General features: G+C 35.9%; 2 protein-coding genes across 2 annotated transcripts; one reads left to right on the forward strand and one right to left on the reverse strand.

The window, feature by feature from the left end:
- Positions 1 to 3757: 3757 nt before the first annotated feature.
- LOC145681674 (glycine receptor subunit beta-type 4-like) lies at positions 3758 to 22084 on the reverse strand. Its single transcript, XM_081753294.1, has 5 exons — positions 22027 to 22084; positions 19105 to 19245; positions 15983 to 16184; positions 10138 to 10304; positions 3758 to 3984 (listed from the first exon to the last, which is right to left on the reverse strand). Exons 1-5 carry the CDS (start codon positions 22082 to 22084, stop codon positions 3758 to 3760), a joined length of 795 nt encoding a protein of 264 aa, XP_081609420.1.
- A 739-nt stretch (positions 22085 to 22823) lies between these two features.
- LOC145681675 (histone-lysine N-methyltransferase SETMAR-like) lies at positions 22824 to 23249 on the forward strand. Its single transcript, XM_081753295.1, has one exon. The coding sequence runs from the start codon at positions 22824 to 22826 to the stop codon at positions 23247 to 23249; it is 426 nt and encodes a 141-aa protein (XP_081609421.1).
- The last annotated feature ends 2854 nt before the right edge of the window (positions 23250 to 26103 follow it).

A 26103-nucleotide genomic window follows, 5' to 3' on the forward strand; every position in this document is an offset into this window, starting at 1 on the left:
TACGGAGTATTTAGCACTAGTGTTGTATACTATAAAATGAATTTAGGTTTAGAAGAAATAGCTCTTTGATACGTTGTTTTTTATTTATTATGAGATAAAGTGTACATTTTAAAAAGTCATAGCAAGAAATTCTACCTAATTCCTGTATATTCTTAATTCAAATACTAAATGTAACAGACAAACTTGAATTTCCATTATATATAAACGAGAATTACTTGATGACATTAAATTGTTCGTTCTGTTCTTTGCCATTATATATAAACTTTCTTTCCATAAAAGCTATTGTAAATGTTATGTAAAATAACTAGACAAAAGAAACTTTTATAAATACAAACACTCTGGATAATGTGTGCAGAAGAAGAAAAATGATATTGAATTATATTTCCAGTGATTAAAATATGACATGACTACTTTCAGCAAACATATTTACTAGGATTTTTTTCCCACAATAACAATTTTTAACAAGCTCATACACTCATGTACGTAGAGAGAAAGATAGACATATTTAATTTCACAAACAGAACACTGAAAAGCTACCCAAGTATGATTTAATATTACATCATCTATATACGAGTAAGTATCTTTTGATTTCTACAATATTGTGAGTTATATTAACAAACCATATATGCAAATTACTTTGTGTACTTATTAGGTTTCCCGAGTCAAACATAGTAAATATGTATTGTAACTTATAATAAATATACTATGTGCTACAAAACTGATATGTTAGTATGTTTATGCGTGAAATTAATCAGTGTCAATAGTTTACAGCTAATGCTTCGGTAGCATGCTTAACTCTGAAAAAAGCCAGGCGTAACACAAATACGAAGATGGATTAGACATTTCGTTGCCTGACTAGGAAGGAAGCAATTATTTTATGTTTATATACATTAGCTGCGTAGCTATATCCGTTGGTAGTCATTGTGTAAAATTTCATTTCTCTACTGATGAGTAGTTTATAAAGCTCTCAGTAAGCGGAAGTGACGGAAATTTTGTTTCCCCCCAAAAACAAACAATGCGCGCGTTCACACATCCCTTGCATCCATGACAGAAATTCATTGATGTAGGTTCCAAGTACTGCAGCACCCGCCCTATTCTCCTAATCTTGTTCCGTCACACTTTTATATGTTTAAAATCCTGGAAAGTTTTTGAGAGGTCAGCGCGTTTCTTCGGATAAAGAGGTGAAAAAAGTGTTGTAGCGGGACATTTTGCAGGACTCAAGGATTCATTTTTTAAAAGTGATGCAAAAGTTTGACCGGAGAAATGAAGTAAACGTATCTTGGTCGAGAATGATTACGTCAAAAATTAAACATTATTTCTCCAAATATTTTCTAATTTTGTAGGTCAGGCCACAAACTTTCTAATTCAACCTTGTTTTGTTGATGTATTAAATAGTAGACTTTGGCTCATTATAATTAGCATGGCGCATTGACTCTCCCGGCGTATCAGCATGCTTTCGGAGCACTGGCAGTGTGTCATGGAGGATGATAGATGATATACTTACAAACATATTGACATTTCTTGAATATCCATGTTATTATATAGTGACGTAAATATTTACGACTGTTTAACTCAGACAACCTAAAAGCACATAAGTTTTTCTTACTAGTTTACTTCAAACATGCAGCACAATAAAGGAAAAAAATAAGTCATATTACGTATAATGTGAACGAGGAAATCACATTTTCCATTCTAAAATCCGTTATGCTCGTTCATGAAGTGTAATTTAATATACAATGAATCACATATAAAAAACAATGACTGAAAATCAGTCGTCTACAGTGATGGTAGCGTGAAAAGTAATTTGATGATTTATCAAGAATTGTCATAGCTGGGAGTGTAACTCAAATGAAGATATATAATTTAGCTTTACGATTTAACATTCTATTCGTGCTTTCGCTTACATAGCCTTCTTTAGTGTTACGCTAGTCATATTTTATATCAGTGCTTCCAAACAGAGGTGTCGAGACACACTAATGTGCCACTCAGTTCCGTGAAATATAACACTCAATTTTAGAGCTTAAAAATGATTTTTTTTATTAACAAAGTCCGTATACAGTAAAAGTCTGAGATAGCTTTTAAAGTTTAAAATTTGGGAAAAAGCATATCTAAAACAGAATAGGAAGATTAAATACATTATTTGAATCAATCCCAAGCCGCAATTTGAAAATCAAGGTTCTCAATTTGGGAGAATACTTATTTTCCTCGGTGGTTGCTGACTGTGACATGACATGACAAAACTCGCCAGCGATGTTCTTTGATGTAACTAACGATTTTTTTTATTTGATTTGATTTTAGCATCCTTTTCAGCAGTGAGCCCATATAAGGTGGGGACCTACAGCTTCACATGGGATTCAAACCACATGAGTTCCCGTCAGGAATCGATCCCGAATCTCTCAAGTGACAACTGAGAAAGGCAAAACAATCGGAATCAGTTTACGGTCTGGGGGCCGCTTTGACTCAGTGGTAGAGCGTTCACCTCTGGTGCTTGGGGTTCCGTGTTCAAACCCTGTTCCCGACAAGTGAACTTTGTGGTGGACACACAGTGTGTGTGGGTTTTCACGGGCTTCTCCCGTTTCCTCCCACTTTCTTCATTCCACCATTTCATTCATCTCTCATAATCACTGTCTCCTTTAGCGTTACCGGCATAAACGAGGGACGTAAAACTCAAAAAAATTTCATTTTCAGTTTCAATTTACAGTCTGAAGGTGTCACATGACATGTTAGGTGGATACATTTTTCTTATATCCAATAGCTCGTTCAATCACATGTGAGAAGGTAAAGCAATTGAAACCTCATTACCGTGTAGCTAATGTAACAGTAGAGATCATTATATAAGCGAAAGCACTGAGTTACACTGAGCATTTGTGTTACACCCACATATATAAAACTGTGAATTATGGAAGTAAACCACTTTCTTCATAGCTACATGTCATTAGAAGGATCGCCAATTCCTTTAGCCTCATTCTGATTTCATCAGTTCAGAGTACCAAAAATATATCCTGCTTTTAAGTGTATTTCATAAAAGTATTATTTTAAAAAGTTTTGTAGTTAAGATATTTGTTTTCTGTTAACGATCTTTGTTTAAGAATGTTCTATGTATGAGGAGCAGTCTAATGTAAACCAAACATCTTCCATACACAAACGTTGACAACACTGCTGTTACTTATCGATACTGGAATCTATCGGAAGGAGAAATGCGTAATAATAACTTACAGGTACATACAATTGTTCGTTCATTGCTTTAAAGGTGAGCGCACTGAAAAGTGTGTTCGTCCAGCATTAGAAAAGGAGTCAAACAAAGAAGGGCACAGAGCCTTGAAGAGTGACTCATTTTTTGATGGCTAAGGAAATTGGAACACACAAAATCATCATCGCATGTCTGCTGTGAATGGCGAACATAGCAATTCCCCCTGAAGAAAGGTATTCAGGGAAGTCAGTTTCAGTCGGAAGAGGAACTGCAAGAATGGGTGAAGTTGTGCATCCGTCAGCAACCTAATTCCTTCTACAAGACTGGAATTGATCGTCTCGTCTCCAAGTGGGATAAATGTATTAACGCGTCTAGCAATTACTTTTGAATAAAAATCATTTCCATTGGTACTTTTTCGCGTATGTTCCGGTTTGTTTGGACTGCCCCTCAGAGTTCTTGCAAGCCTTTACTAACGATTATTCTAAGAAATACACACACGCACAAATCAGGCAAATGATATAAATAAAGTAAGGTCCTCAAAAGCATATTTCATATCTCAGTTAGTGCTCAGCTTCTCCGAACTCCTTTACCAGTAGATTCTTCCACAGTTCGTTTTTCAGGTTTAGGTAGTATGTCCAGTAGGCAATGTTGAAGATCATAAATGCGGTTGGAAATATGACCAATGCAACGATATCCAGAATTCCTTGTTTCTTCACCACGTTTCGGATCAGTGAGTATACTTTCCTTATTAAGCTGAACTTGCACAACTTCTTCATACGATTCTTTACAGTTGTCTGTGAAAAGCGGCAGAGCATAAGTAACATATAGTCAAATTATCCTGGTTGGCAGCAAAAGCAAAGTATCAATTAAACACTTATAGGACTACTTACATTGTTTTTATTTTCACTTAATATATGAAGTTTATGGATTCATATACGAGCAATTGTAAATGTGAAACGATGTGCTGCAATTACCGGTTGTGCTCTTTCACACAACCATACCTAAGTTCTATCGAAACCAACCTAATTTACACTGTAATGAACTACGTTGGTTCATAGACATAAGAGTTCCATTCTACTATTTCATACAGGTTCTCCTTAGCCCACTGAGAAAATGTAATATACTTAAATTTATTGAGCTGTCATCATGGGTTGTTAAGGAAATGTCATGGAAGGAAACAACACAGACTCAATTTTTCTCTTCATGTCGGGTCATGAAAAAGATATTTTTGGGTTATGCGGTTTTATCCATCTGAATCCATACAAACGATAAAGCGGGTACTTTCAAATATTTAGGATCAATATTAATCATACGAAAATCATATTCACGAAAAAATTAAATATCGACTAAAAGCAGGGTATTCGTGTTATTATTTAGTTTAAAATATCTGTCGTCGCAAATTCTGTGGAGGAATTTGAAGCTTAAAATACACAAAACGATAATCATGCCTCTTGCTCTGTATTTTTGCAAAACGTGGTCGCTTAATCTGACGGAAGAAAATAACTGAAAGAATTTGAGGACAAGATCCTGAGACGAATATTCGGACCCAAGAGGAAAGGAAATGGGGAATGGCGGAAACTTCATGACGAGGAAGTACATAAGTTACACGATTTACCAAACATTGTAAGGGTCATCAAATCTAGGAAACTCAGGTGGGCAGGTAATGTAGCCAGGATGGGAAAAAAGTAGGAACGTTTTGAAAGTCTTAACTGGAAGACCAATCGGAAAACGATCATCACAAAGACCTAGGCGCAGATGGGAGGACAATATTAAGATGGATCTCGCACAAGTACGAATACAAAATAGAAACTGGATTAAGTTGGCTAAGGATAGAAGTCAGTGGAGAGCTTTTCTGAACGCGGTGTTAAATCTTCGGATTTCATAGACCATAGAGTTAGGTAGTTAGAACTCATGCAAACGAGGAAGAGATGTGCGTGATAGATTTGTGATGTAAACAACTTCCACCTTTACGATATTGTTCACATTACGCATGCACTTCCTTGTGTAATACAGGATGTCCGAGAAGTCCTTCCCTGATTACAGAAATTGATAACTCAGGCTAGAAATAAGATAGAAATATGAAACTGGTGTTGAATTGTTTACAAACTATAAAAGTTTTGGTCACATCAGTACACTTCCACATGAGCACCCTTGGTAGCACGTAGCACATCTAGGCGAGATAACCATTATCGTCCTCAATACGTGATAGCATTTCGACCGCAAAGTCATATCGACGTGTACCGTCGTCGGGCAACAAGGCCTGAACGAGTTGCACTTTGTAAGCACGAAACAATAAACGTTTGTGTAAAATGTCATGGATAGAGCTTTTTGGCATCTGTAATTCACGTGAGGCCCTGCGCACCGATTTTTTAGGACTTCTCAGAAAAGACTGCCGCACAGCCTCCACAGTGTCTGCTGATGTTCTTGGTCGACCAGACCTCGGAAGGTCAGCAACCGACCCTGTGTTCTTGAACTTCTCATACCAGGCTTTAATGCTCTTGACATCAGGTGGAGTCCTCCCAAATGTTGTCTGGAACTGTCTCTGCACCGTGGTTGGTGATCGTGTCTTATGGTACCACAGGACACACTGTGCCTTCTCCTGGTTGGTTGGCATGGCTTCTTGGGCTTCTTACTTACGTACTACAAACCTAAAACAAACAAAATTGAGACTTGGTAAAACAGAACAAACCTAACACAGACAAAAACTTTTATAGTTTGTAAACAATTCAACACCAGTTTTCTATTTCTATCTTATTTCTAGCCTGAGTTATCCATTTCTGTAATCAGGGAAGGACTTCTCGGACACCCTGTAGTATCTAGTGACTCATGATTCTTAACGGAAAACTCTGTTGGTATAAACGTAAAACTTGATGCGTTCTTTAAAATGTTGTCACTACCTAATTCCCCAAATGTGATCATTATGAGTGAGATAAGTATATGTCTCGTGCAAAGTGAGGCTCATTTGTCTTTCATTTCGACCCACAAGTATTTTTCATACAAATTACCTTACGATCAGACCCGGGTTCGAACCACGACGGGAGCTCATGTAGTTCGGATTCCACATTAATCAGTCGGTCCACGTCTCATATAGACTCGCTGCTAAAAGAGGCGTTAAACTCAGAAGTCAAACTCAAGTCAGCAGTGTGATGTGGAATGAAGCTATAAAACCAGTCCTATATACACACAACTGAGGAAGATGGTGGTGAATAACAAGGCTGCCTGTGAACTGATCCATATTGAATCTCTGGATTATGTCACTTCATGATGAAATATTCTGTTCTGTTACCAGTTGACGAATTCCAGCAAGAATCTCAATTCCATGAATTCCATGACTTCAACTCGAAACATTGAAGATTGTGTGAGATCCTCAATAAAAGTACACAGTAATTTGTGTCAAACTCGATAAAATATTACGTACGTAATCATGTAATATATTTTCATCCTAAAGGGAGAAGAAATGTTCATTCCCGTCTTGCCAAATGCTTTAAAATGAAAGTATTGGTGATGACGGTAAAATGTTAAAATATTTCGATCATATTGCATCAAAATCTAATATTAATTTAAAATGGGCATTCGTGGAACACACATTTTTAGTCGGTATGAGCTCATTTCCCATCAGACATCAGGAGGTAAACTCACGTCTCATTCCTGACTATTTATAATCTCAGAACTGCTCATAAGCCACAAAGAAAATATGAATAATATCGCATTCATTAAGGATGAAAATCATAGTAAAGTTACCGTTAATTATTTTTTAAAAAAATGGAGAGGGAGATTCAAAATTTGCATTTAAATTATTTTAAATTTAAGTTCTTCCAGGGAAGAAAATTCGAAAGCCCTAAAGGGAATATCCGTCACATTGCATCGTAATCAAATATTTTATTTTAAATTTAAGTTACTGTGAAACATATTACTTAAATTTTGAGAGCGAATGCAGAATTTTATTATTGAAAGGTTTCAACTTCAAGTTATGGAGATTACTAAAATTGCGGGAAATTTAGATTTCTTGGTTTCCGGCATCTAAGGCCATTTAACCCGTCAGGTATATGAGGCATGACGTCCCTCGGCGAGCACACTATCCGGGAAAAGGGAAGGAAGAAAGGATTGGGAAAGGAAGGGAGCTGCCTAGGACCTGTAAAATAGGTAGCACCCCGGCATTTGCCTGGTGTGAATAAGGAAAACCCAGAAAAACCTCATTCAGGGTAGCTGGCCTGAAGCAGCGTTTTACATTTCTTGACCGAGTGGCCCCACCGGGAATCGAATCCGGGACTGCTAGCACCGAAGGCGAGAGCGTTAGCAGCTGTGCTACGCGGGACCACTATCCAAATTGCCTAAAAGAAATAATGAACACTATGTTTTGTTTAAATCGATAATGTCGATTATCTTGCAAACTTGTTTTGCATGAATATGTTCAAAGTTGCAGGATAGGGTTGAATTACCCCGTTACACTCTTTATGTTTTATAGCTGCAACCCCCCAAAAATATGATAATATCGAACGGCTAACAAAACCCACATACAAATTTTCATTAAAATATAAGAAGATTTTACGAGAGTTATCGTAGAACAGACTGACAGAGATATGAAGATAGGTTGGTTCTCGGTAGCTCAGTGGTACAGTATTCATTTCTGGTGCATGGGGGGCTTGGTTCGATCCCAGCTCTCGCAAGTGAGCTTTGTGCTGGACAAACGCCATATACGTAGTTTCCTCGGGGCTCTTCCGTTTCCTGCCACTCTATTCCGCCATTTCATTCATTTCTCATCACCGTCTACTTTAGGCTAGCCGTTATAACCATACGACGTAAAACTTCAAGATTTCATTTTTCATTTCATGAACATATGAGGCAGACGGACAAACAGAAACGCAAATATGGATGAAGTTGGATAGCACAGGGTCACTACGCTCGCTTTAATAATATCATTATTAATAATTACTTTGCACCATAACAATTTCAAATTTTAAATAAATGATGCAAATAAAAATGTGTTGATGACAGATAGCAAGAATGTTACAAATTAGAGAATCTGATTATACAACAAAATCATGAAGCCATACGTCACAGTTTCGCCACGCCCATTCCACGCACTAAGATCGCATTGTTCTGAGTTAACATTGGCAGCGGAAACGAGTATCACACGTGGTGATGCTTGGTTGTTTTTGGTTTCATTGAATTAGTCGACTGAAGATACATATGGGCAGATCCTCTATCTTATAACATCCTTGAAAGATAGTGTATGCATTTCGGTATAGATATCTTTCTCTACCTCAATTGAGATTCTATATTTTGAAGTCCAGAAATAGTCCTGTTACCTACGTGACTGATAAATGATGTATTTAGAGGATGCTATAGGGCTCAAGCCTCCCCCGCCCCACTTGCTCCCGAAATAAATTTTTTAGGTTTTCGCATTCCATGTGCAACAATAATCCTTCTTACTATTTCTAAAATTTTCATTGACTTTCCATTTTCTAATGCTCTTTGTTCAGAAATAATACTGTATTTGTCAAATTTCATTCCATGTAAGAACTGAGTTATTTTTCTTTGTTTCGTCCATTCTACTCTTCTGTTTCTTTTTTCTTAGTTGTTTCTTTCGTTTCTCTTATCATAGTTTCGACTGTTGTTAGTTGTGAGTCAAGTCGGCCATCGTCAGTAACACCAAAACTAAGAGGAGCTGATAAGCAAAATTGGTGTTCCTGTCCAACTTGTGCGGATATCAACATTTATTATAGCAAAGGGATATTTACATCATTTAGTTATAAAGAAAGGTAAATGTTTGAATTTTAAAAAAAATCAAGAGGCGGAATAAGTAGACCTGGAAATTAGGTAGGCCAAAAACATACTTCCTCTTTCTTCTATGAATAGAATAAAAGATTAAATTAACTGCTAAATTTCTGTATGTATCCTATCACGTATGATTCACTAGTCTGCAATTCTTGCTATTGAAACTTTAATTTATACATAAATTAAAATATATTTAATTCTCAAACTCAGGTGGGCAATTGCCCTCTGCTTCCTTGTGTTGCGCAAGCCCCCCGAATCAAAATCCTAAATACGCGACAGTCACTGATTATGATTAGAAATAAAGTTAGTTCTCAAGTGCGACTTACAAACAAGCCGTACAGGAAAGGTTAAGTCGTTATCATTATGAATGGTTATTATTATTATTATTATTATTATTATTATTATTATTATTATTATTATTATTATTAATAATAATAATAATAATAATAATAATAATAATAATAATAATAATAATTAGTAGTAGTAGTAGTAGTAGTAGTAGTAGTAGTATCGATGTATCACTAATACACAGAAAATATTGCTACTAAGATTCGTTGGCCTGCGATTGATTGAAATGCCGTGTTATGTTACACTGCATAAAAGATTGTCACTGATAGGCTAATAACCAGATGATCGGAACCAAATGCGACTCTAAAAAGAGGATTATTTGTAATTGATTTGTAATATAGTAAGTTTAGAGTAAAAGTGATAAAAATGATGGAAGATAATAAAAGATTTTATTTCCATCTTATTTTCTCCGTTAACAATAATTATTTTAATTATGTTCCTTTGTCTTTGACAAAATACATAAATACCTTTAAATCATAATCATAATATTACAAAATCCATCCTGATCAACAGTATAAGACACATAACTTATTACGGGAGACCCGGGTTCGATTCCTGTCGGGATCTCAAGTGGTTCGGATTCCACGTTAACCAGTAGGTCCACGTCTCATATAGTCTCACTGCTCAACGGGGCGTTAAACTTAAAATCAACTCAACTCAACAGTAACTTATTAGTTATTTGAAAGTAAACTGTTCAAATTAAAGGAAAACTAGGTGTCAGTGATGACGGAATTTTGGTTCAATGATTCTACTGAATTAGAATTATCAAAACTATAACTATTTGAAAGTACTTACACATGGAAACAAAACAACTACTTTACTAATGTTGTCATTAGCCTCCACAGCGTCGCTGTCCTTCCAAGTGGTTCTGTATCTACGCGCACAAAGAATGATTGCATATTCCACAAGAGCACCAACAACAAAACTCATGCACACGATTACCCACTGCTCAATTGGCTTCACTTTGAATGACGGTTGAAGGTTGTGTCTGCGAAAAAAAAAATAACGAGAGTTTAGTAGGAATCATGTGTTAAAGTGATTGTTAAATTTAAGTTGGCTGTTAAATAATCCGTATCAACAGTTTTAAATTAATTCTTATTGATCAACTCCGTATCTTTTAAAGAGAAAGTGGTATGTTTTGTACAAGAACTACTGCACTGAGTACTCACTAAATTGTGACCACCTACCTAATACTTTGTTGGTCCACCTTTCGCTCCAAGGGCGGCCTGCACACGGCTGGCATGGATTCTATAAGTTACTTATATCTTTCCACGGCGTTCTGACACCATATATTTCTAGTGGCATTCCACAATGAGCCCATAGATGTAGGTGCAGGAGTCATGGAGCGAAGAGCTCGTTCAATTATATCAAATAAATGTTCTATAGGATAAAGATCCGGTGCCTTATGGGGCCAGTTCATATTGCGCAGGGCCGTGGAATGTTTCTCAAGCCAAAGAAGTACAGTCCTGACTCGGTGGCAGCGTGTATTGTTGTCATGAAAAATGCCGTCTCAGTGTAGCTAGAAGTGTTACATTGTATGGTATACGTGATCCGGTAAATCCTGCAGGTACACAACAGATGCCACACTGTCATCCATGCACACCAATGGTCCCAGTTTATGCCAACAGAAGCATCTCCAAACCATACAACCACCCTCACTTTCCCTACAGTAGGGACCATGCACGATGGATCCATAGCTTCGTGCTGTTGGCGCCACACACGCACGCGCTCATCCAACTACTGTACCACAAACCGTGATTCATCGGACAAGTACACATTAATTCAATCATCTGCTACTGTGCTTAAGCGCGACGAAGTCGGCGGTGACGAAGAGTAAGGAGTGGATGACGAATAGGTTGTCTACTGTGGAATTTCATGCGAGTCAGTGTACGTCGCATAGTTAAATGGATATAAGTGCTCTGCGTCCACTATTGTATTGGTCACGTAATTTCCGGACACATATGGTTAGCTTGACACGACGCTTGTCTGGCGATGTGACCTGTACGCCCCAGTAATTCCATCCCTTGGGGGCCATTATCCCATTTTCTTGTCACTTCTAATACACCTTCACTACACTGGAATCGACAGATCCGACAAGTATTGCTGTCTGCATTATTGATGCACCTGTCTCTTGGGCACCCAGAATCATGGCCTTTTAATGTGGATAAATCCTACCCACCTCCCATTGTAACAGTATGTTGTCTGTCAACATGTAGTCCCAAGTGTGTTCTTTCTCTGCCATACTCCTAGTCGAGATGGTAATGTTATCAGCTCGGTTCTTGTGTGGAGGGATAGTCGCAATTCAGTGAGTACTCAGTATACTAAAAATAGTTTATTCTGAAAAGTGAAGTAAAAAGTTAATTATGATGCTGGCGTATAATATTTTACATACTAAAAGAAACAAATATAAATAAAAAATAGCCATATTTTGTACTGAATTCTGCTGTACTTAAGAACATGTTTAAAATATTCCATATTTTATATAATTGTTAATGCTCCTGCACTGTTTTATCTTATTAGAGTCATTATGTTTTTTTTTTTTAAAACAATGAAAGTCAGTAAAAATAACAACTGAAGTAAATAACGTACTATCATATAAGATTATAATACAGTATGCACCTTACATTGTATTACATGAGTAATTTTCCTAATATATAATGCGTGATATTCTAGAGTGCCAAAGTTTCATCATGTCAAACTGTAGATTTTTTTTCGGAAGAAGGTGTTGCTCATCAAAATACCTAAATGTATTGTTTTAAAAGAGAGTGAGGATTCAATTATTAAGTTATAATACTTTCTGACCGATTTCTAATTTAATGTAAACCGAAACTAACAGATAATCCTAATATATGCCCCCATATCAACAAAACCCAACAACCAAAATCAATTACACGAACACAAGCTATGACAATTATACCTTAAAAATTTTTATTCCATATCGCTTTAAACTAATTTTCCCCCATCACATTTTGTATCATCCACTGGCGCAACGAGTAAATATAAACAATCGTATTTTTCAGACAATTAATTTAGAAACCACTCGTTGTATTGAAAACTCCATCACCATTATGAAGTATAAGGTACTTTTAAAATTGAAGAATGTAGATTGAACAATGAAAATGTATCTAGAACATAGATTACATATTGAAAATTCTAACACGTGTTTAACCTGAATACATCGTTTTAAAGCGAATTAACTTTGTACAGATTATTACTTGTGTAATGATTTAAAATTCAAAGATTTTCAATTTAGCATAATTGCTGATGTATCTCCTTTGGATTCTCATAACTACTGTTCGACTCAGTAAGAATATAATTTTTTGTATCATTTCAAAATGTAACACAACAACAACCTACTACAATATAAGAAATATGCAAGTCAAATTCATAATTGCATGTGATTCGGCGAAATTTTATGTCCTTCCTCTATGTTCACACAGTAAAGTGAACATTTGATTAATTAATTAAAGAATTAGACTTTCAAATGAGTAATTTACGAACCAGTTAAGAATTTTGTAGTCACAAATTTTGAAATGATCAAAACGGAGTTAAATGCAAGACTGGTCGACATACCTCTAGTTTACGTTAGTCTTTCATTTCCAAAATGCAAAATACTCACTGCACATTCATTTTTTAATTTGGAAAACAAATATTCTTTTCTAAATTGTTTCGTTGAATCTGTTGCGCTTTGATTTTTTTTCTCAATCATACACCAAACATAATATAAAAAATACAGAGGTTACTTATAAGAGGATACTTATTTAACTTCAACTTAGGAAAAATTGTTAAATAAATTATGAACATATAAAAGAAAAAAGCTCCGCAATCAAATTTTTTCATAAAGTGAAACGCAAGAAAAATAGCTTACCTCTATAAGTATTAGATAATGATAAATGTTCTAAAAAATTACGGTGAATTAGGGTTGTATACTATACCCTATATTAGAAATGCAAATTAAAATTAATCGCAAATGAATGCTTAGGAAAACGCATTATCATCGTTAGCTGATTCAATATGTTCTATCTAATTGGTTATTGAAACGATAATCATTTACCACTTCTCAAAAGACTTTTAAATATAAAAAAATAAGTTAACAAATAATAATAATAACTTATGTTCTGACTTCTTCAAAGAGTATTGTTCATCACATAAAATTTCTTAAAAATATTGTGTTAAGGGTGATTACCTGCTTCATATTTTTAAGTTTTCTATTTTTACATCGTTTATGCGACACTATGAAGAGCCAATTATTTTCTGGAAAACCATGCTGTGCCCAATATAGATGTCTGCATGGGTCGGAATTTTTAGTCCGGGCTTGGCCCAGCCCGTGAATTTATAATGTGAGGCCCAACCCGAGTCCGAAATATGTTTTATCATTTAGGCCCGAGCCCAGCCCGAGCTCGTGTGGTAATCAAATGAGCCCGAAATAAGCCCAAGTTACAGAAACTTAATAATTAACACAAAATTATATTTTTATTTACAACAATTAGAGGTTTAATTTTGCAGATGTGCTTTAAAAGTTCTCCAAAAAGAACGCTCCAATGAACATCGTAGTACAGTATGTTTAAAAAGTTAAGCCCGAAAAGACCCAAGAAATATGCTTGTATATTTAAAAATTTACGGCTCGAAGTGGTATATGCTTTGTAGGCCCGAGTCCGACCCGCAGGCTCAACGCGAGCTCGTGCAGACCTCTAGCAATATGAACCAGGAAAATGGCTAAATATTCATTCAAGCAATTAACAAATCCACTGGTATCGTAATATTGGATGCATTGACGCTTTTCAAATGATTACACGTAATTTATTTCTATACTCAACCCAGTTGTCTGTCTTAAGTTTGAACGCTTTGTTGAGCAGGTTTCGATGGACATATGATACATTAATGGATATAAATTTAGAAGTCGATTTATGAGTGAACATTATCAACAATTAAATGGCTCCGCCAAACAACGTTGCAAGTAGCAACAATCGAAGTTTACAGAAATCGAAAAAAACTATATGGTGATTATGTATAGGCTTTAAATTTACTTTTTCAGTTTCAAACTATGTCTTTCTATCAAATGATGTTACATAGAATTGGAACTCCTATTACAGTACGGTTGATCTGTTAAAATCTCAATGTGACAGAAATCGTCGGTTGCAACTTTGTTTTTAGGAGCTGTTGAATTAAGGACACAATCTATAATGCTCTGAAGAATTTAATGCAAGTTTCAAAATTCAGTGATATGATCCTAAGCTTCAAAAGTGAAAAGGACAAATTACAAGTACCTCAATTTAATGACAATGTTTCCATCTTGCAAGTGTAATTTTGTGCAGAAAAGGAGCTATATTGGAATGTGATCTGGCCATAGTTAACTAAGGACTGTCCCAGAAATAAGTAACCACTAGAAAATACATGTCAGAACTCCACAGGCGCTTCAGTAGTATCTCATAGGTAGCTCTGAACAAAGCCACATAACTGTAGTTGAAATGCCACAGGAAAGAGACGTTCTGTGTGTGGAAGTGAGTGGTCATGCCACGGATTAGCGAAGCGAAGCGAAAATTAATTCTGTACAAATGGTGCATTCAGAAGGGACTTTCAATGCGAAGGACCGCAAAATCGGTTCATGTGCCGTACTTTGGTGTCAGAAAAGTGATACTCAAGTTTGGAGAGCATTATACTATTAAATATTTAAAAGGAAGAGGACGAAAACCAGGTATGTCTACTAAAAGTTTGGAGGGAAAGATTCTGCACATTTTGAAGACTAAGACATTTGTCAGTTCGTGAAGTAGCCCAAAAGTTACATACTACCAAATCAACAGTGCAACGGGTGAGGTCGAAACATAACATACGATCGTATCGAAAGCAAAAACACCTAAGCAGAGTGCAGAGCAGAAACAACGTGCTAAAACCCGTGCCAGAAAACTTTATGAGTTCCTAATGACAAATCCGTCTCGATGCATTCTAATGGAGGATGAGACGTACGTCAAAATTGGCACAAAAACATTGTCCTGGTCCCAGTTTTACACAGGAATGAAGAGCAAAGTGCTTCGTGATGCAGATAAGACTATCCGGTTGTCAAAATTTGATGCCAAAATGCTAGTATGGCAAGCCATTTGTTTCTGTAGTCTCAGAAGTTCAACATTTTACGCGAATGGTACAATTGGAGACGAGATTTATAGAAATGAGTGGATTAAAAAGCGTCTGCTACCCTTGTATCATAAACACAAAGTTTCCCATTATTCTGGGCAGATTTGGCCCCGGCCCATTACGCCACTGGCACCACAGCTAACTACGAATCAGGTGTGTTTCGTGACGAAAGAATTAAACCTACCAAACGTTCCCCAACTTCGCCCCATCGAACGCTACTGGACAACTGTGAAGTAAATTCTCAGGAAGGGGGGTTGGGCTGCCACTAACCTCCAGCAATTCAAACAAATGTGGAACAGTGAAGTCCGCAATACTATCAGTGAAACGATTGTGCGCAACTTAATGCATGGTATCAGAAGCGAAGTTCGAAAATTATTTCAGGAGCAGTTACAGTTGATATTATGGGCGGTAATATGTGTTTGGCTCTAATGTTACAGTCAAGAAGAACGCTGAGTTCAATTTGTAGACAACGTAGTAGATAAACGCAATTCCAAGTGGTCACTTTATTTCTGGGACAGTCCTTATAAAATATCTTACCTGAGAGAGTTGAACATTGTAACCAGCGTGAGAAGTGTGGTTGTTAGTAAAGCTATTCTTCCAGGCACGGATTCAGGGTTAATGATAAAACTACACCAGGACACAAATACCAGCAGTCCACTGGGAAAGTAGGTCATTATTATACTTGTAGAGAGATCTCGGTGCAATCCCATTGAAAGAGTTAATATACTGGGAACGCCACCTACAAATGTTTTATTTTTTAAAGCAAAAATACGTACATTACAATACATAAAAGTTTTTACAAATGGATTACACGACATAATATCTTTCGCGAAAAAGAGCCGAATATCTTAGTTAAGGTAATATATTACAAAACTGTCTAAGTTCTGTTAATACAGGAAGGAGATTCGAATCTTAGGCAATCTCAAACTCACATTATGAAAATATATTTATGTTTAGTAGTGAATTAGAGGAAATAGTTGCGGCTGGATTATTACCAGTTTCATAAATGAAAAATATATGTTTGAAAATAGAATAAATATTACTTACCAGTACTAAACACTAACCAGTTGATATAACATCATATAGATTTACGAAACTCATTAAACGCTGTTTAAAGACTTGGAGTTAAATAATGATAAATATACATTTATGTTTAGGTAAATACAGTGTTACTGGATGTGAATGTTCACATCGCAGACTAGAACTTAAGTGATGCGTTGTTATATTATTTCGAAGTATTTAATGTCTAAGTATTAAGTCGGTGTTATATTGTTTGTTAAGTTATGGAACAAGATAATAATATGTATTAATATATGTGACATTGAAATTTATATATATATATATATATATATATATATATATATATATATCATTGGAACCACTGCAAATGAATTATTTCATACATGAAATAGTTGAATAATAAAAAGTTTTGAAGGGAAGATAACTTCAGTGTTTTTATTTTACTTACATTCGCAAAAGTATGGAAATTATGATTAACTCTGTCCATCTTTCTATAACACTTTACAAACACAAATGAGAGTCATTTTAGCACTCTAACTTCTACTTCATATTAAATTGTATGAATCAGGAAAGGAATTCTTCACTCACGATGCGTCCACTATATTAAGATCCCGTCACGTCTCCAAAACTTGTGATGTTAAATATATATCATTTCTTGTTAATATAAATTTCTTTATATATCTTAGGTGAACGATGGAACTCATACAATCTAGACCCGAATCAATATAGTAGCAGACTTATTTGAGACTAGTAAACATATTAGGTATTTTGTTGCGCAAAACTTCGGTATTTGTTGTCGAGTTCGAACTTATGGAGTGATACTATACATCCATCACTATCAACAAAACTCACTCAATTTTATTCAAAGTAGCATGGTGATACATCTGGTAAAGAAACTCAACATGAATATTATATGTTGCTGTTCCAGAATTATTGACCATCACATTTCGGTTTGAATTCTGTAAACTCAAAAAAAATACTAAAATGCAATTGACTAAATTCATGTGATCCTGAAGGAACCATGTACGGTCGTAGAACTTTATGGAGCTCATATGGTTCGGATTCCACGTTGATCAATATGTTCCGTCTCATATAGCCTAGCTGCTGAAATAGAGGATAAACTCAAAATCAACTCAACTCATGAACTCTACCCCTGGGACTCCACCAACTGCAAGGACACGTAACAGTGACGCTTAGACATCCAAACTCTACAGCTACTTTTAGCCAATTGCGGGAGAGAAAGGTACTGGGAGTGGCACGTATTGAAGGTCAATTGTCTGCTAGGGGAAAAAGAGAAAATGGGGTTCGGTGTTCTTGGGACCTCAAGTAACTAATTAAGGGTTAATAAATACATTACGATCACATTTTAAACCAAAAAAGTGTATTATTACATCCACTGGCTCAATAGTTAATTGTTTTGATCCTAATGGTACAAGATTATATATCAAATAAAGTCAATTTGTGGTACACAATATCGTTTCCTTGTTTGTCTTCAAGGTTCTTTCATTTTCATTCACATTATCAATACATAAATCATCTGTTTCCTTCAGCCTAAAGCGTAATATAAGCGTAGGATGTAATATTGAATAATTTTGTTTCATCTTCTTTAATTATGTCCGAACTGCATATTTTTTTACGCCCTACCCTAGTCAACTGTTTTAAGTTGGTCACAAGAAAGCGAGTGAAGTTAGATTTACCTCGCAGTTGCACCACCCGTGTATGACGTAATGTCACGTGGTATCATCATGGGATCAAGGTGAAAGAAAATGAGCCATTCGGAGCTTCTTATCCTCATCGCTTGCTGACGGTCGCTGAGCTATGTTTTATAACGTAAGTAAATTACTTTTTATGCATTATATATTACGTACAAAGATAAATGAGTATTACTTTGATCTTATTTTATTGATAAAAAATTTAGAAAATTTTATATTAGGTTGTTATGAAAATTTAGAGAAACAAAATTCTTTGGCTGGGTTTGCACCCACGACAAAAGCGGGTTTTATTACTAGCCAATAGAATACGCTAGAATGTTCTTCCACGAGGACCAACAGCACCTAGCATTTGACTTGTGCTATATGTATGCTACGTAGAGAGAAACTGATAACTTCAATCAATCAGAACCGTGTAGAAACTCCTATGACTAGAGTCGAACGTGATTAAAATATATGCGTCCGAACATATGGATTTTCCAAGAGTTGATTTTAAGATTGCATAACTTAATAAATTTTAAAACCAAGAATTTGTCATATTTTTGTTACACATTGTTTTCGAAGAAAATCAAAAAGTTGATCTTAGATCAGGAAAAAACATTTGTGAAAAATTACAAAACTATAGTATAAATATATGTTTACAATGAAAACGAAATGAAGTGAAATCTTTGAGTTTTACGACCAACGGTTATGCTGGTTAGGCTAAAGGAGACGGTGATTATGAGAAATGAATAAAATGAACAAAGTGTCAGGAAACGGGAGAACCCAGAGAAAACCCACGATCACGGTGTTTGTCGACCACAAAGTCCACACTGCGCAAGCTGGAATCGAGCCAGGGACCCCAAGAACCGGAGGTGAACGCTCTACCACTGACCCACCGCGCCTCCCTACATATGTACAATTAGTACAAGTAGCATATTCAATACTCACGCCCCAATTCATTCTTCTTACTAATTTTAAATTTACATTTGAATGTTGGAAGGTCCATTGTAACTTCGCGCCAAGATTTATTTTTTAGTTTCAATGATTTATCGCCATTCCAGGATAAGTTCACATGCTTCGATGGTTGATCTAAAAGGATATAAAAGACATGATCAATTAACATTCTAGATAAAATATAGGCAGAAATTTTACTCTGTTATAAGTAATGCTAGATAGCTAACAAAACGTAGGAAAGAACTTGAAGATGAAGGAACTTACGTAAATGACAATAATGTTTAACCGATCACTTAACAGAAACAAAGTAAAAATACTTTTTATAACTATTTATAACTATCAACTATTTATAACTAACTCGGCCTATGAAACTGAAAATTCCATATTGACAATAGCTCTCTATCGATTTTTGCCCTTAGCCAAGTGCATCCAGTTTCTACTTTATATTGGTAGTCTGCGATGTTTATCTCAATATTTTTTTCCTTTTTTGACTAGGTATATCTAATGGTCGTGGAAGGAGTGATGTGTGAGATGGCTTAAGAGCCACCCTAAAAATAATACAAAATTTACCATTTTTCCTTTCCTTGTTTGTCATAAGTGAACGGAAATAATAAAATGCAACTCACCACATACACAATATTATTCTACAACAGAAAATATGAACCTGAAGAATTTTCAGTGTTGCCATCAACAGAAATTACCGTGTTGCCAGAATAACATTTCCCACAAAATCTAAAATAAGGCTGCAACTAGAGCAACGAAGTTAACTGCATTTAATTATGTATCATGTTGTTTTTGTATCCTGTGAGCACATTTTTAAATAACATTGTTATTTAATTTTAATAACTGTATGATAAAACTATTTTGTTTATTACAAACTAAATACAACTTTTATTTAAACAAAATAGTTCACTGATTTCCAAGACATGATAGGTAATCAAATGCAGTTGAGTTAGTTCATCTAGTCGCTGCCTTAATTTAGGGGAAATGTTATTGTGGCAGTACTGTAATTTCCATGGATGGCAACACTGAATTTTTTTCAGATTCATATTTTCTGTTGAAGAATAACATTATCTATCATTGTGATTAGTTGCATTTCATTATCTCCTTTCAGTTATGTATAAGCAAGCAAAAGGTAAATGGTAAATTTTGTGTGTTCTTTTTAGTAAGGCAGGCTCTTAAGTCATGTTCGCATAATTTGACAAGCATTCAATGGTAAAACTCCAAGTGCTTCATTATTGCAAAAATAATCTTCACTTGCGCTACAATACGAGTACTACAATGCAGTACGAGTGCTATTATCATGGACTTGGTTGAATCTAGGAAAGGTCAGCATATTGAACTAGTACTGTTTATGCATCATTTACCGAGGAGAATATGGAGTTGGTGGTTAATGTCGCCTTGAAATTAGTTGGCATACGAATGTCAGGAATGTATCAACAGGCGTTTACTTTGTTCACACAATATGTGTACATCTTCAATGAGATGCTTCAATGTTCATTTTTATATTGCAAAAAGAGTGACAGTATTGTTTGATAAATAAAACTTGTAGGTCTTTGTATATCCATCATATTTGTTAACCTCGATAACGTACAATTTTGATCAGTTTCCACGACTGAAACACCGCTCAAAAATTTACAGATATTTATACTGCGTCATACGATATTCATACGGTGTTTTGCGTCATACGTAGAGTTGTTAACCGTAAACCGGATGCTAAATATTTGGTAAATTTTTCCTCTTACTGCTCCTATTCTCTGTTCTAGTCAGATTATTTTGGAGTGATGTAAGGAATCAGTTGACAGTGAACATGGTTAAGGCATTGCTTATAATCCGCTTTGTTATCAAACTGTTATGCACGGAATTTGCTGAAGAGTTGAAGGTAGGAAAATTTACTGAACTTATCAAAACTGCTAAAGATCAACAAAAGTACATTTTCAACAGCGCAGCTAGCAGTGCTTCATCCTCAGCTACCTATATCTTCCAATTAAATGATTTATCCTGATCCAGTAAAAGTATGTAGGGATTATGAGACATTATACCAGCTCCAGCGAAGCTGTTAAGACTTGTTTTTAAGTATATTTTGTGCATGCCATAATTATATTGCCTATTACATTTGCTTTTCTCTTTTAAATACGATCTTTACTTAAAATTCACAAAATGATGCATGAAAGCACAATGGTTTCCCTGACGTTCAATATTATGACTGACAATATACCTTAATAATACGTCTGTACTAAGCACGCTGCTAGCACTTCATTTACAACACAAATATCTTTTTATTTTTCAAATTTAAAATACGTTACTTATTAATATAAGATAAAATTCAGTTTTGGTAATAGTATACAACAGCTCCTCATCGTGCTCCGTACTCGAGGATAGTTCTTACTCTTGCACCACGTACAGAAATGGTGATATGTTATGTACAAGTGGTAATAGAACACATAAGAAACCCAGATCATGTTGTACTCACACTGGAATATGCAGTATGAGTACACCGTGATCTGCGTTTCTTATGTGTGCTATTACAACTTCTACATGAAATACCATCACGTTTGTACGTAATGCAACAGTAAAAACTATCCACGAGCACAAGACATGCAATATGCGTTCAAGTACCTCCCCCTCCACACACACACATAGTGAAATATAAAGTACAAGGGCAGTACAGAGGCGCACATAAAGTGCACCGTACTCGAGGATAGTTGAAACTCTTGCACCACGTACATAAATGGTGGTATGTCATGTACAAGTTTCAGTCGATAAGTAAATGAAAGTCGCTCTGTTACCCCATTTTCAAGTTCCTAGATCCTCAATGAATAATCCGTAAAAAACTGAACTTGGTGAGTCCTCGGGAAATGATGAGGACCTGTTGTATACTATATCCTCAGTTTTTTGTAACTAACTAAAACTTACTTGCATAGATTTGCCATGTGCATAACTGAACATCCACAGGATATGATTCAAACTGCATTTCACAAATCAGATCTATTGAGCAGCTGAAATAAATAGTTTCAATTGGTTATTATAAATTTCTTAAAGTATGAAATATGCGTATGCTTACAAATATATTATTAACAAATATTAAAAAATACTAATACAGCATTTATATAAAAATATCAAACAAAATATTACGCCAGGCAATCTTAAAGTGTTTAATATGAATTTGAAGTGTGAATGTTTTTAATGTTTGTCACGAGACATATGAGACATGATATATTTGTAGTTTTACAATAGGCAAACGTACAGTGGGTACTTTTACGGTTGACATGGGCATATAGATAAGAACTGCAACTACGAGGGTTGGAACTTAAATAGTGGCAACACTGCTGTGGAGACACTATGCAATGAAATGTACTAGTGGTGCTGATAGCGCACGTTGTTGGCATACCTACCTAACCTCCGAGCAAATAGACGCGCCCGTCCCACGTCACCGTGGCGTACAAGCGAGGAAAGCACAGTAACTTGTAAGCGAGCGGTCTAACGTAAAGGTGTCACTATGTTTTCGAAACAGGAACAACGGAGTTGGATCAAGATTGAACGTGCCTGAGGTTGTACAATACGACAGTGTCATCAAGGGCTTCAAGAGGCGTGTGGAGAATCGGTATTGCCGTACAGAACAGTGGCACGGTGGGTAAAAGCCTTCAACGAAGGTCGGCAAACTGTGGCAGCACATGCATCGGGCAGGTCGTTCTAGCGTCTCTGAAGAAGAAATGCAAGCAGTTGCCACGTTAGTGGACGGGGATCGACGCCTGACGGTTCGTGAGCTCGCCCACGAAACCGGATTAGCGCATACGACTGTCCTTCGCATCCTGAAGGAACGCCTGGGCATGCGCAAAATTGCATCACGATGGTTTCCGCATGAGTTGACAGAAATGCAGAAATGGATGAGTTACGACGCTGCGCAGACGCACTTGGAGCGCGAAGGCGAGGCTTTCTTACGTCGTATCGTAGCACTGGATGAGACATGGTCCAGATCTTACGAGCCAACACTGAAACGCCAATGCAACGAATGGCCTCATTATGGGTCGCCGGGAAAGTCGAAAGTGCGTCAGAGCCCCAGTGTGGCGAACGTTATGGTGATTCTCGTGTACGACTGTGATGGTGTTATTCTAACGCATTATGTTCCTCCAGGGTAGACCGTCAATGCCCTAATCCGGTTTCGTGATCGAGCTCACGAATCGTCAGGCGTCGATCACTAACCACTAACGCGGCAACAGCTTGCACTTCTTCAGAGACGCTAGGACGACCTGCCCGATGCATGTACTGCCACAGTTTGCCGACCGTCGTTGAAGGCTTTTACCCACCGTGCCACTGTTCTGTACGGCAATGCCAATTCCCCACACGCCTCTTAAAGCCCTTGATGACACTGTCGTGCTGTACTACCTCTGGCGCATTCAATCTTGATCCAACACCGTTATTCCTGTTTCGAAAACTTGGTGACACCTTTACGTTAGACCACTCGCTCACATGTTACTGTGCTTCCCTCTCTTGTGCGCCTACCGGTGACGTGGGACAGGCGAGTCGATTTGCTCGGAGGTTAGGTAGGTATGTTAACAACGTGCGCTATCAGCGCCACTAGTACATTTCATTGCATAGTGTCTCCACAGCAGTGTTGCCACTATTTAAGTTCCAACCGTCGTATATTAAGTCTCACCGGCGGAGTGTTTCTAGACAATTCATTTTATGTTTACAAGTGCAGGGTTACTAGTCTGAAATGATTACAAGTGATACAGGATGATTGGAGTAAGCAAGTACATATAAAAGAGAACTGTTTTACATGTTTAAATATCAAATTATTTCTGCACATTGCTAGAGAGCTGAATTTTAAATTTAGAAGTGCAGGGTTACAAATGGGAAAGTAAATGCTATAGGAATTGACAACATTGTAAAAATCTCTATAACACCTAATTAACCTAACCTAATCTAATCTAATCTACTACCCTACCGTACCCTATTACACTAGGTTAGCAATCTATTATATTCTACTCTACTTTACTAACGTATTTACCCTACTCTATTCTAATAAATTAATCTAAATTAACCTAATGACGTGTACAGGAAAATAAGAACCCACTATCCCATAGAGAATCCATTACATAACAAAGTAAAATATATATTCTTTTTTAATTTAACGCCCTATTGTAAATCAGAACTATTATATCAAATAAAGTGATATTGTATGTATTCCTCGTACTTCTTACAAGAAACATACATATTTTGGCATTTATTCCGAAGTTGGACGTTCTCTTTCACCACTTTTTTCGTTGTCATCTCCTTTCCACATTTTCTGAATTTGTTATTAGGTTCATTATTCCGTGCTCTTTACAAACTTTTAAAAGATTTTGCTCGTTATCAACGCATTGCTTCACAAATGTTAAAACTGTTAGTTCACTGCCCTTTTACTTTCGCCATGTTGATAACATAAATGCTCGTTAGTTGCTCACAATGCAATATTCTGTTACCTTGCGCCAGGTAGTTCCCTCCGCTCGGCGAATAATTTCATGTTTGTAACCGTTTTATATATATATATATATATATATATATATATATATATATATATATATATATATATATATATATATATATATATATATATATATATATATATATATATAAGAAATAAAGATTTTTTCGAGATCCTTATATATTATCAAGCATACAAACGATGAAATTATCCATATCTTCCCTGTAAATTTTAAAAAATTTGTTGGAAACCTATGTTCAACTTTGGAACTTAACCCTATATTTTACTACCCTTTCAACGAGATACATTCATACATGACATGATTTTATCTGTATTGTATAACCTTCATGTTTTACTTTACCAACTCGGCTACAGTGCTTCGTCGTAAGTTTAATTAAAGTTTAGAAATATTTGACAAATCACATTAACAGATACTGTTCGTAGGTGAAAATTAATTCTACAATGAAATGATTATTCTAGTAAAGAAAATGCTGATTTATGTATGACATATGAAATACAAAATATAATGTTAATGTTAACTGTAGCCGAAACAATTGTTGTATGCTAATGATTGTAGCCTCCCAGACCCATTATTCTGTCAGTAAAATCCATTCCAAGTTTTGACGATTAGGCCACATATATAGTGTTTTGGAATTCCATTGTGTATTGGTCACATAAATTAACGTAGGCCCATCTGTCTAGAAGGGCTGAAATTATTTTCTGCATAAACCGCAGGTAACTAGGATCCGTCAGGTGTAACGATGGCACATATAGCCCAAATACAGGATCATCCGACATGACGATACAAACACGAAAAAAAGTTTCCTGATAGTATTGACATACTTTATGTGGTATATATTCACACGAGAAAACTCTATCATACGTTTTTGTTTTACGAATACATATTGTTTATGAACGATATGCAACAGAGAAAAATGGTTCATGTTGCGTTAGGGTGGTCCTTAGGTATATGGGAAAAATAAATTTTCGAAATTCTTTCGCCGCACCCCCTATTTCTTTTCCTTTGGTAATAGAAACATCATACACAAAATTTCACAAAAATCCATCAACGTTAACCAGTGCCGCAAAGCAGTTGTTTTCAGTAAAAAGAAATCCATTTGAATTTCAATGCCACTTGATTTACTATTTGTCAATAAACGTATAATAATTATCACAAATCTAAATAGGACAATATAAAGCTTTCCTCTGTAATTCAGAATTGACTGAGTTTCAAATACAGTCGGTTGGTTATCAGGCAACAAGCTACAAGCCATGATCATGATCATCGTCCATATATATAGTACTTATGGTATTGCACAGTGTTTTGACCCTCTGTGGAAATTATATTTGGATCTGTTTCTCATGTCACTTGCTTCGTTAGTAAAATTTACATGAGTTAGAAATCAATCAGCTAAAAAATTAATTGATAATGGCTGATATTCCAAAAAATGAAAAAAAAATATATATTTGAATTTTAGATCGACTTAATGATAACTTAGTTTTTACGCAAGGTAGATTTTCCACAT

Source organism: Thermobia domestica, chromosome 3 (assembly GCF_964235325.1).
Source record: "Thermobia domestica chromosome 3, izTheDome1.hap1.1, whole genome shotgun sequence".
Lineage (NCBI taxonomy): Eukaryota > Metazoa > Arthropoda > Insecta > Zygentoma > Lepismatidae > Thermobia > Thermobia domestica.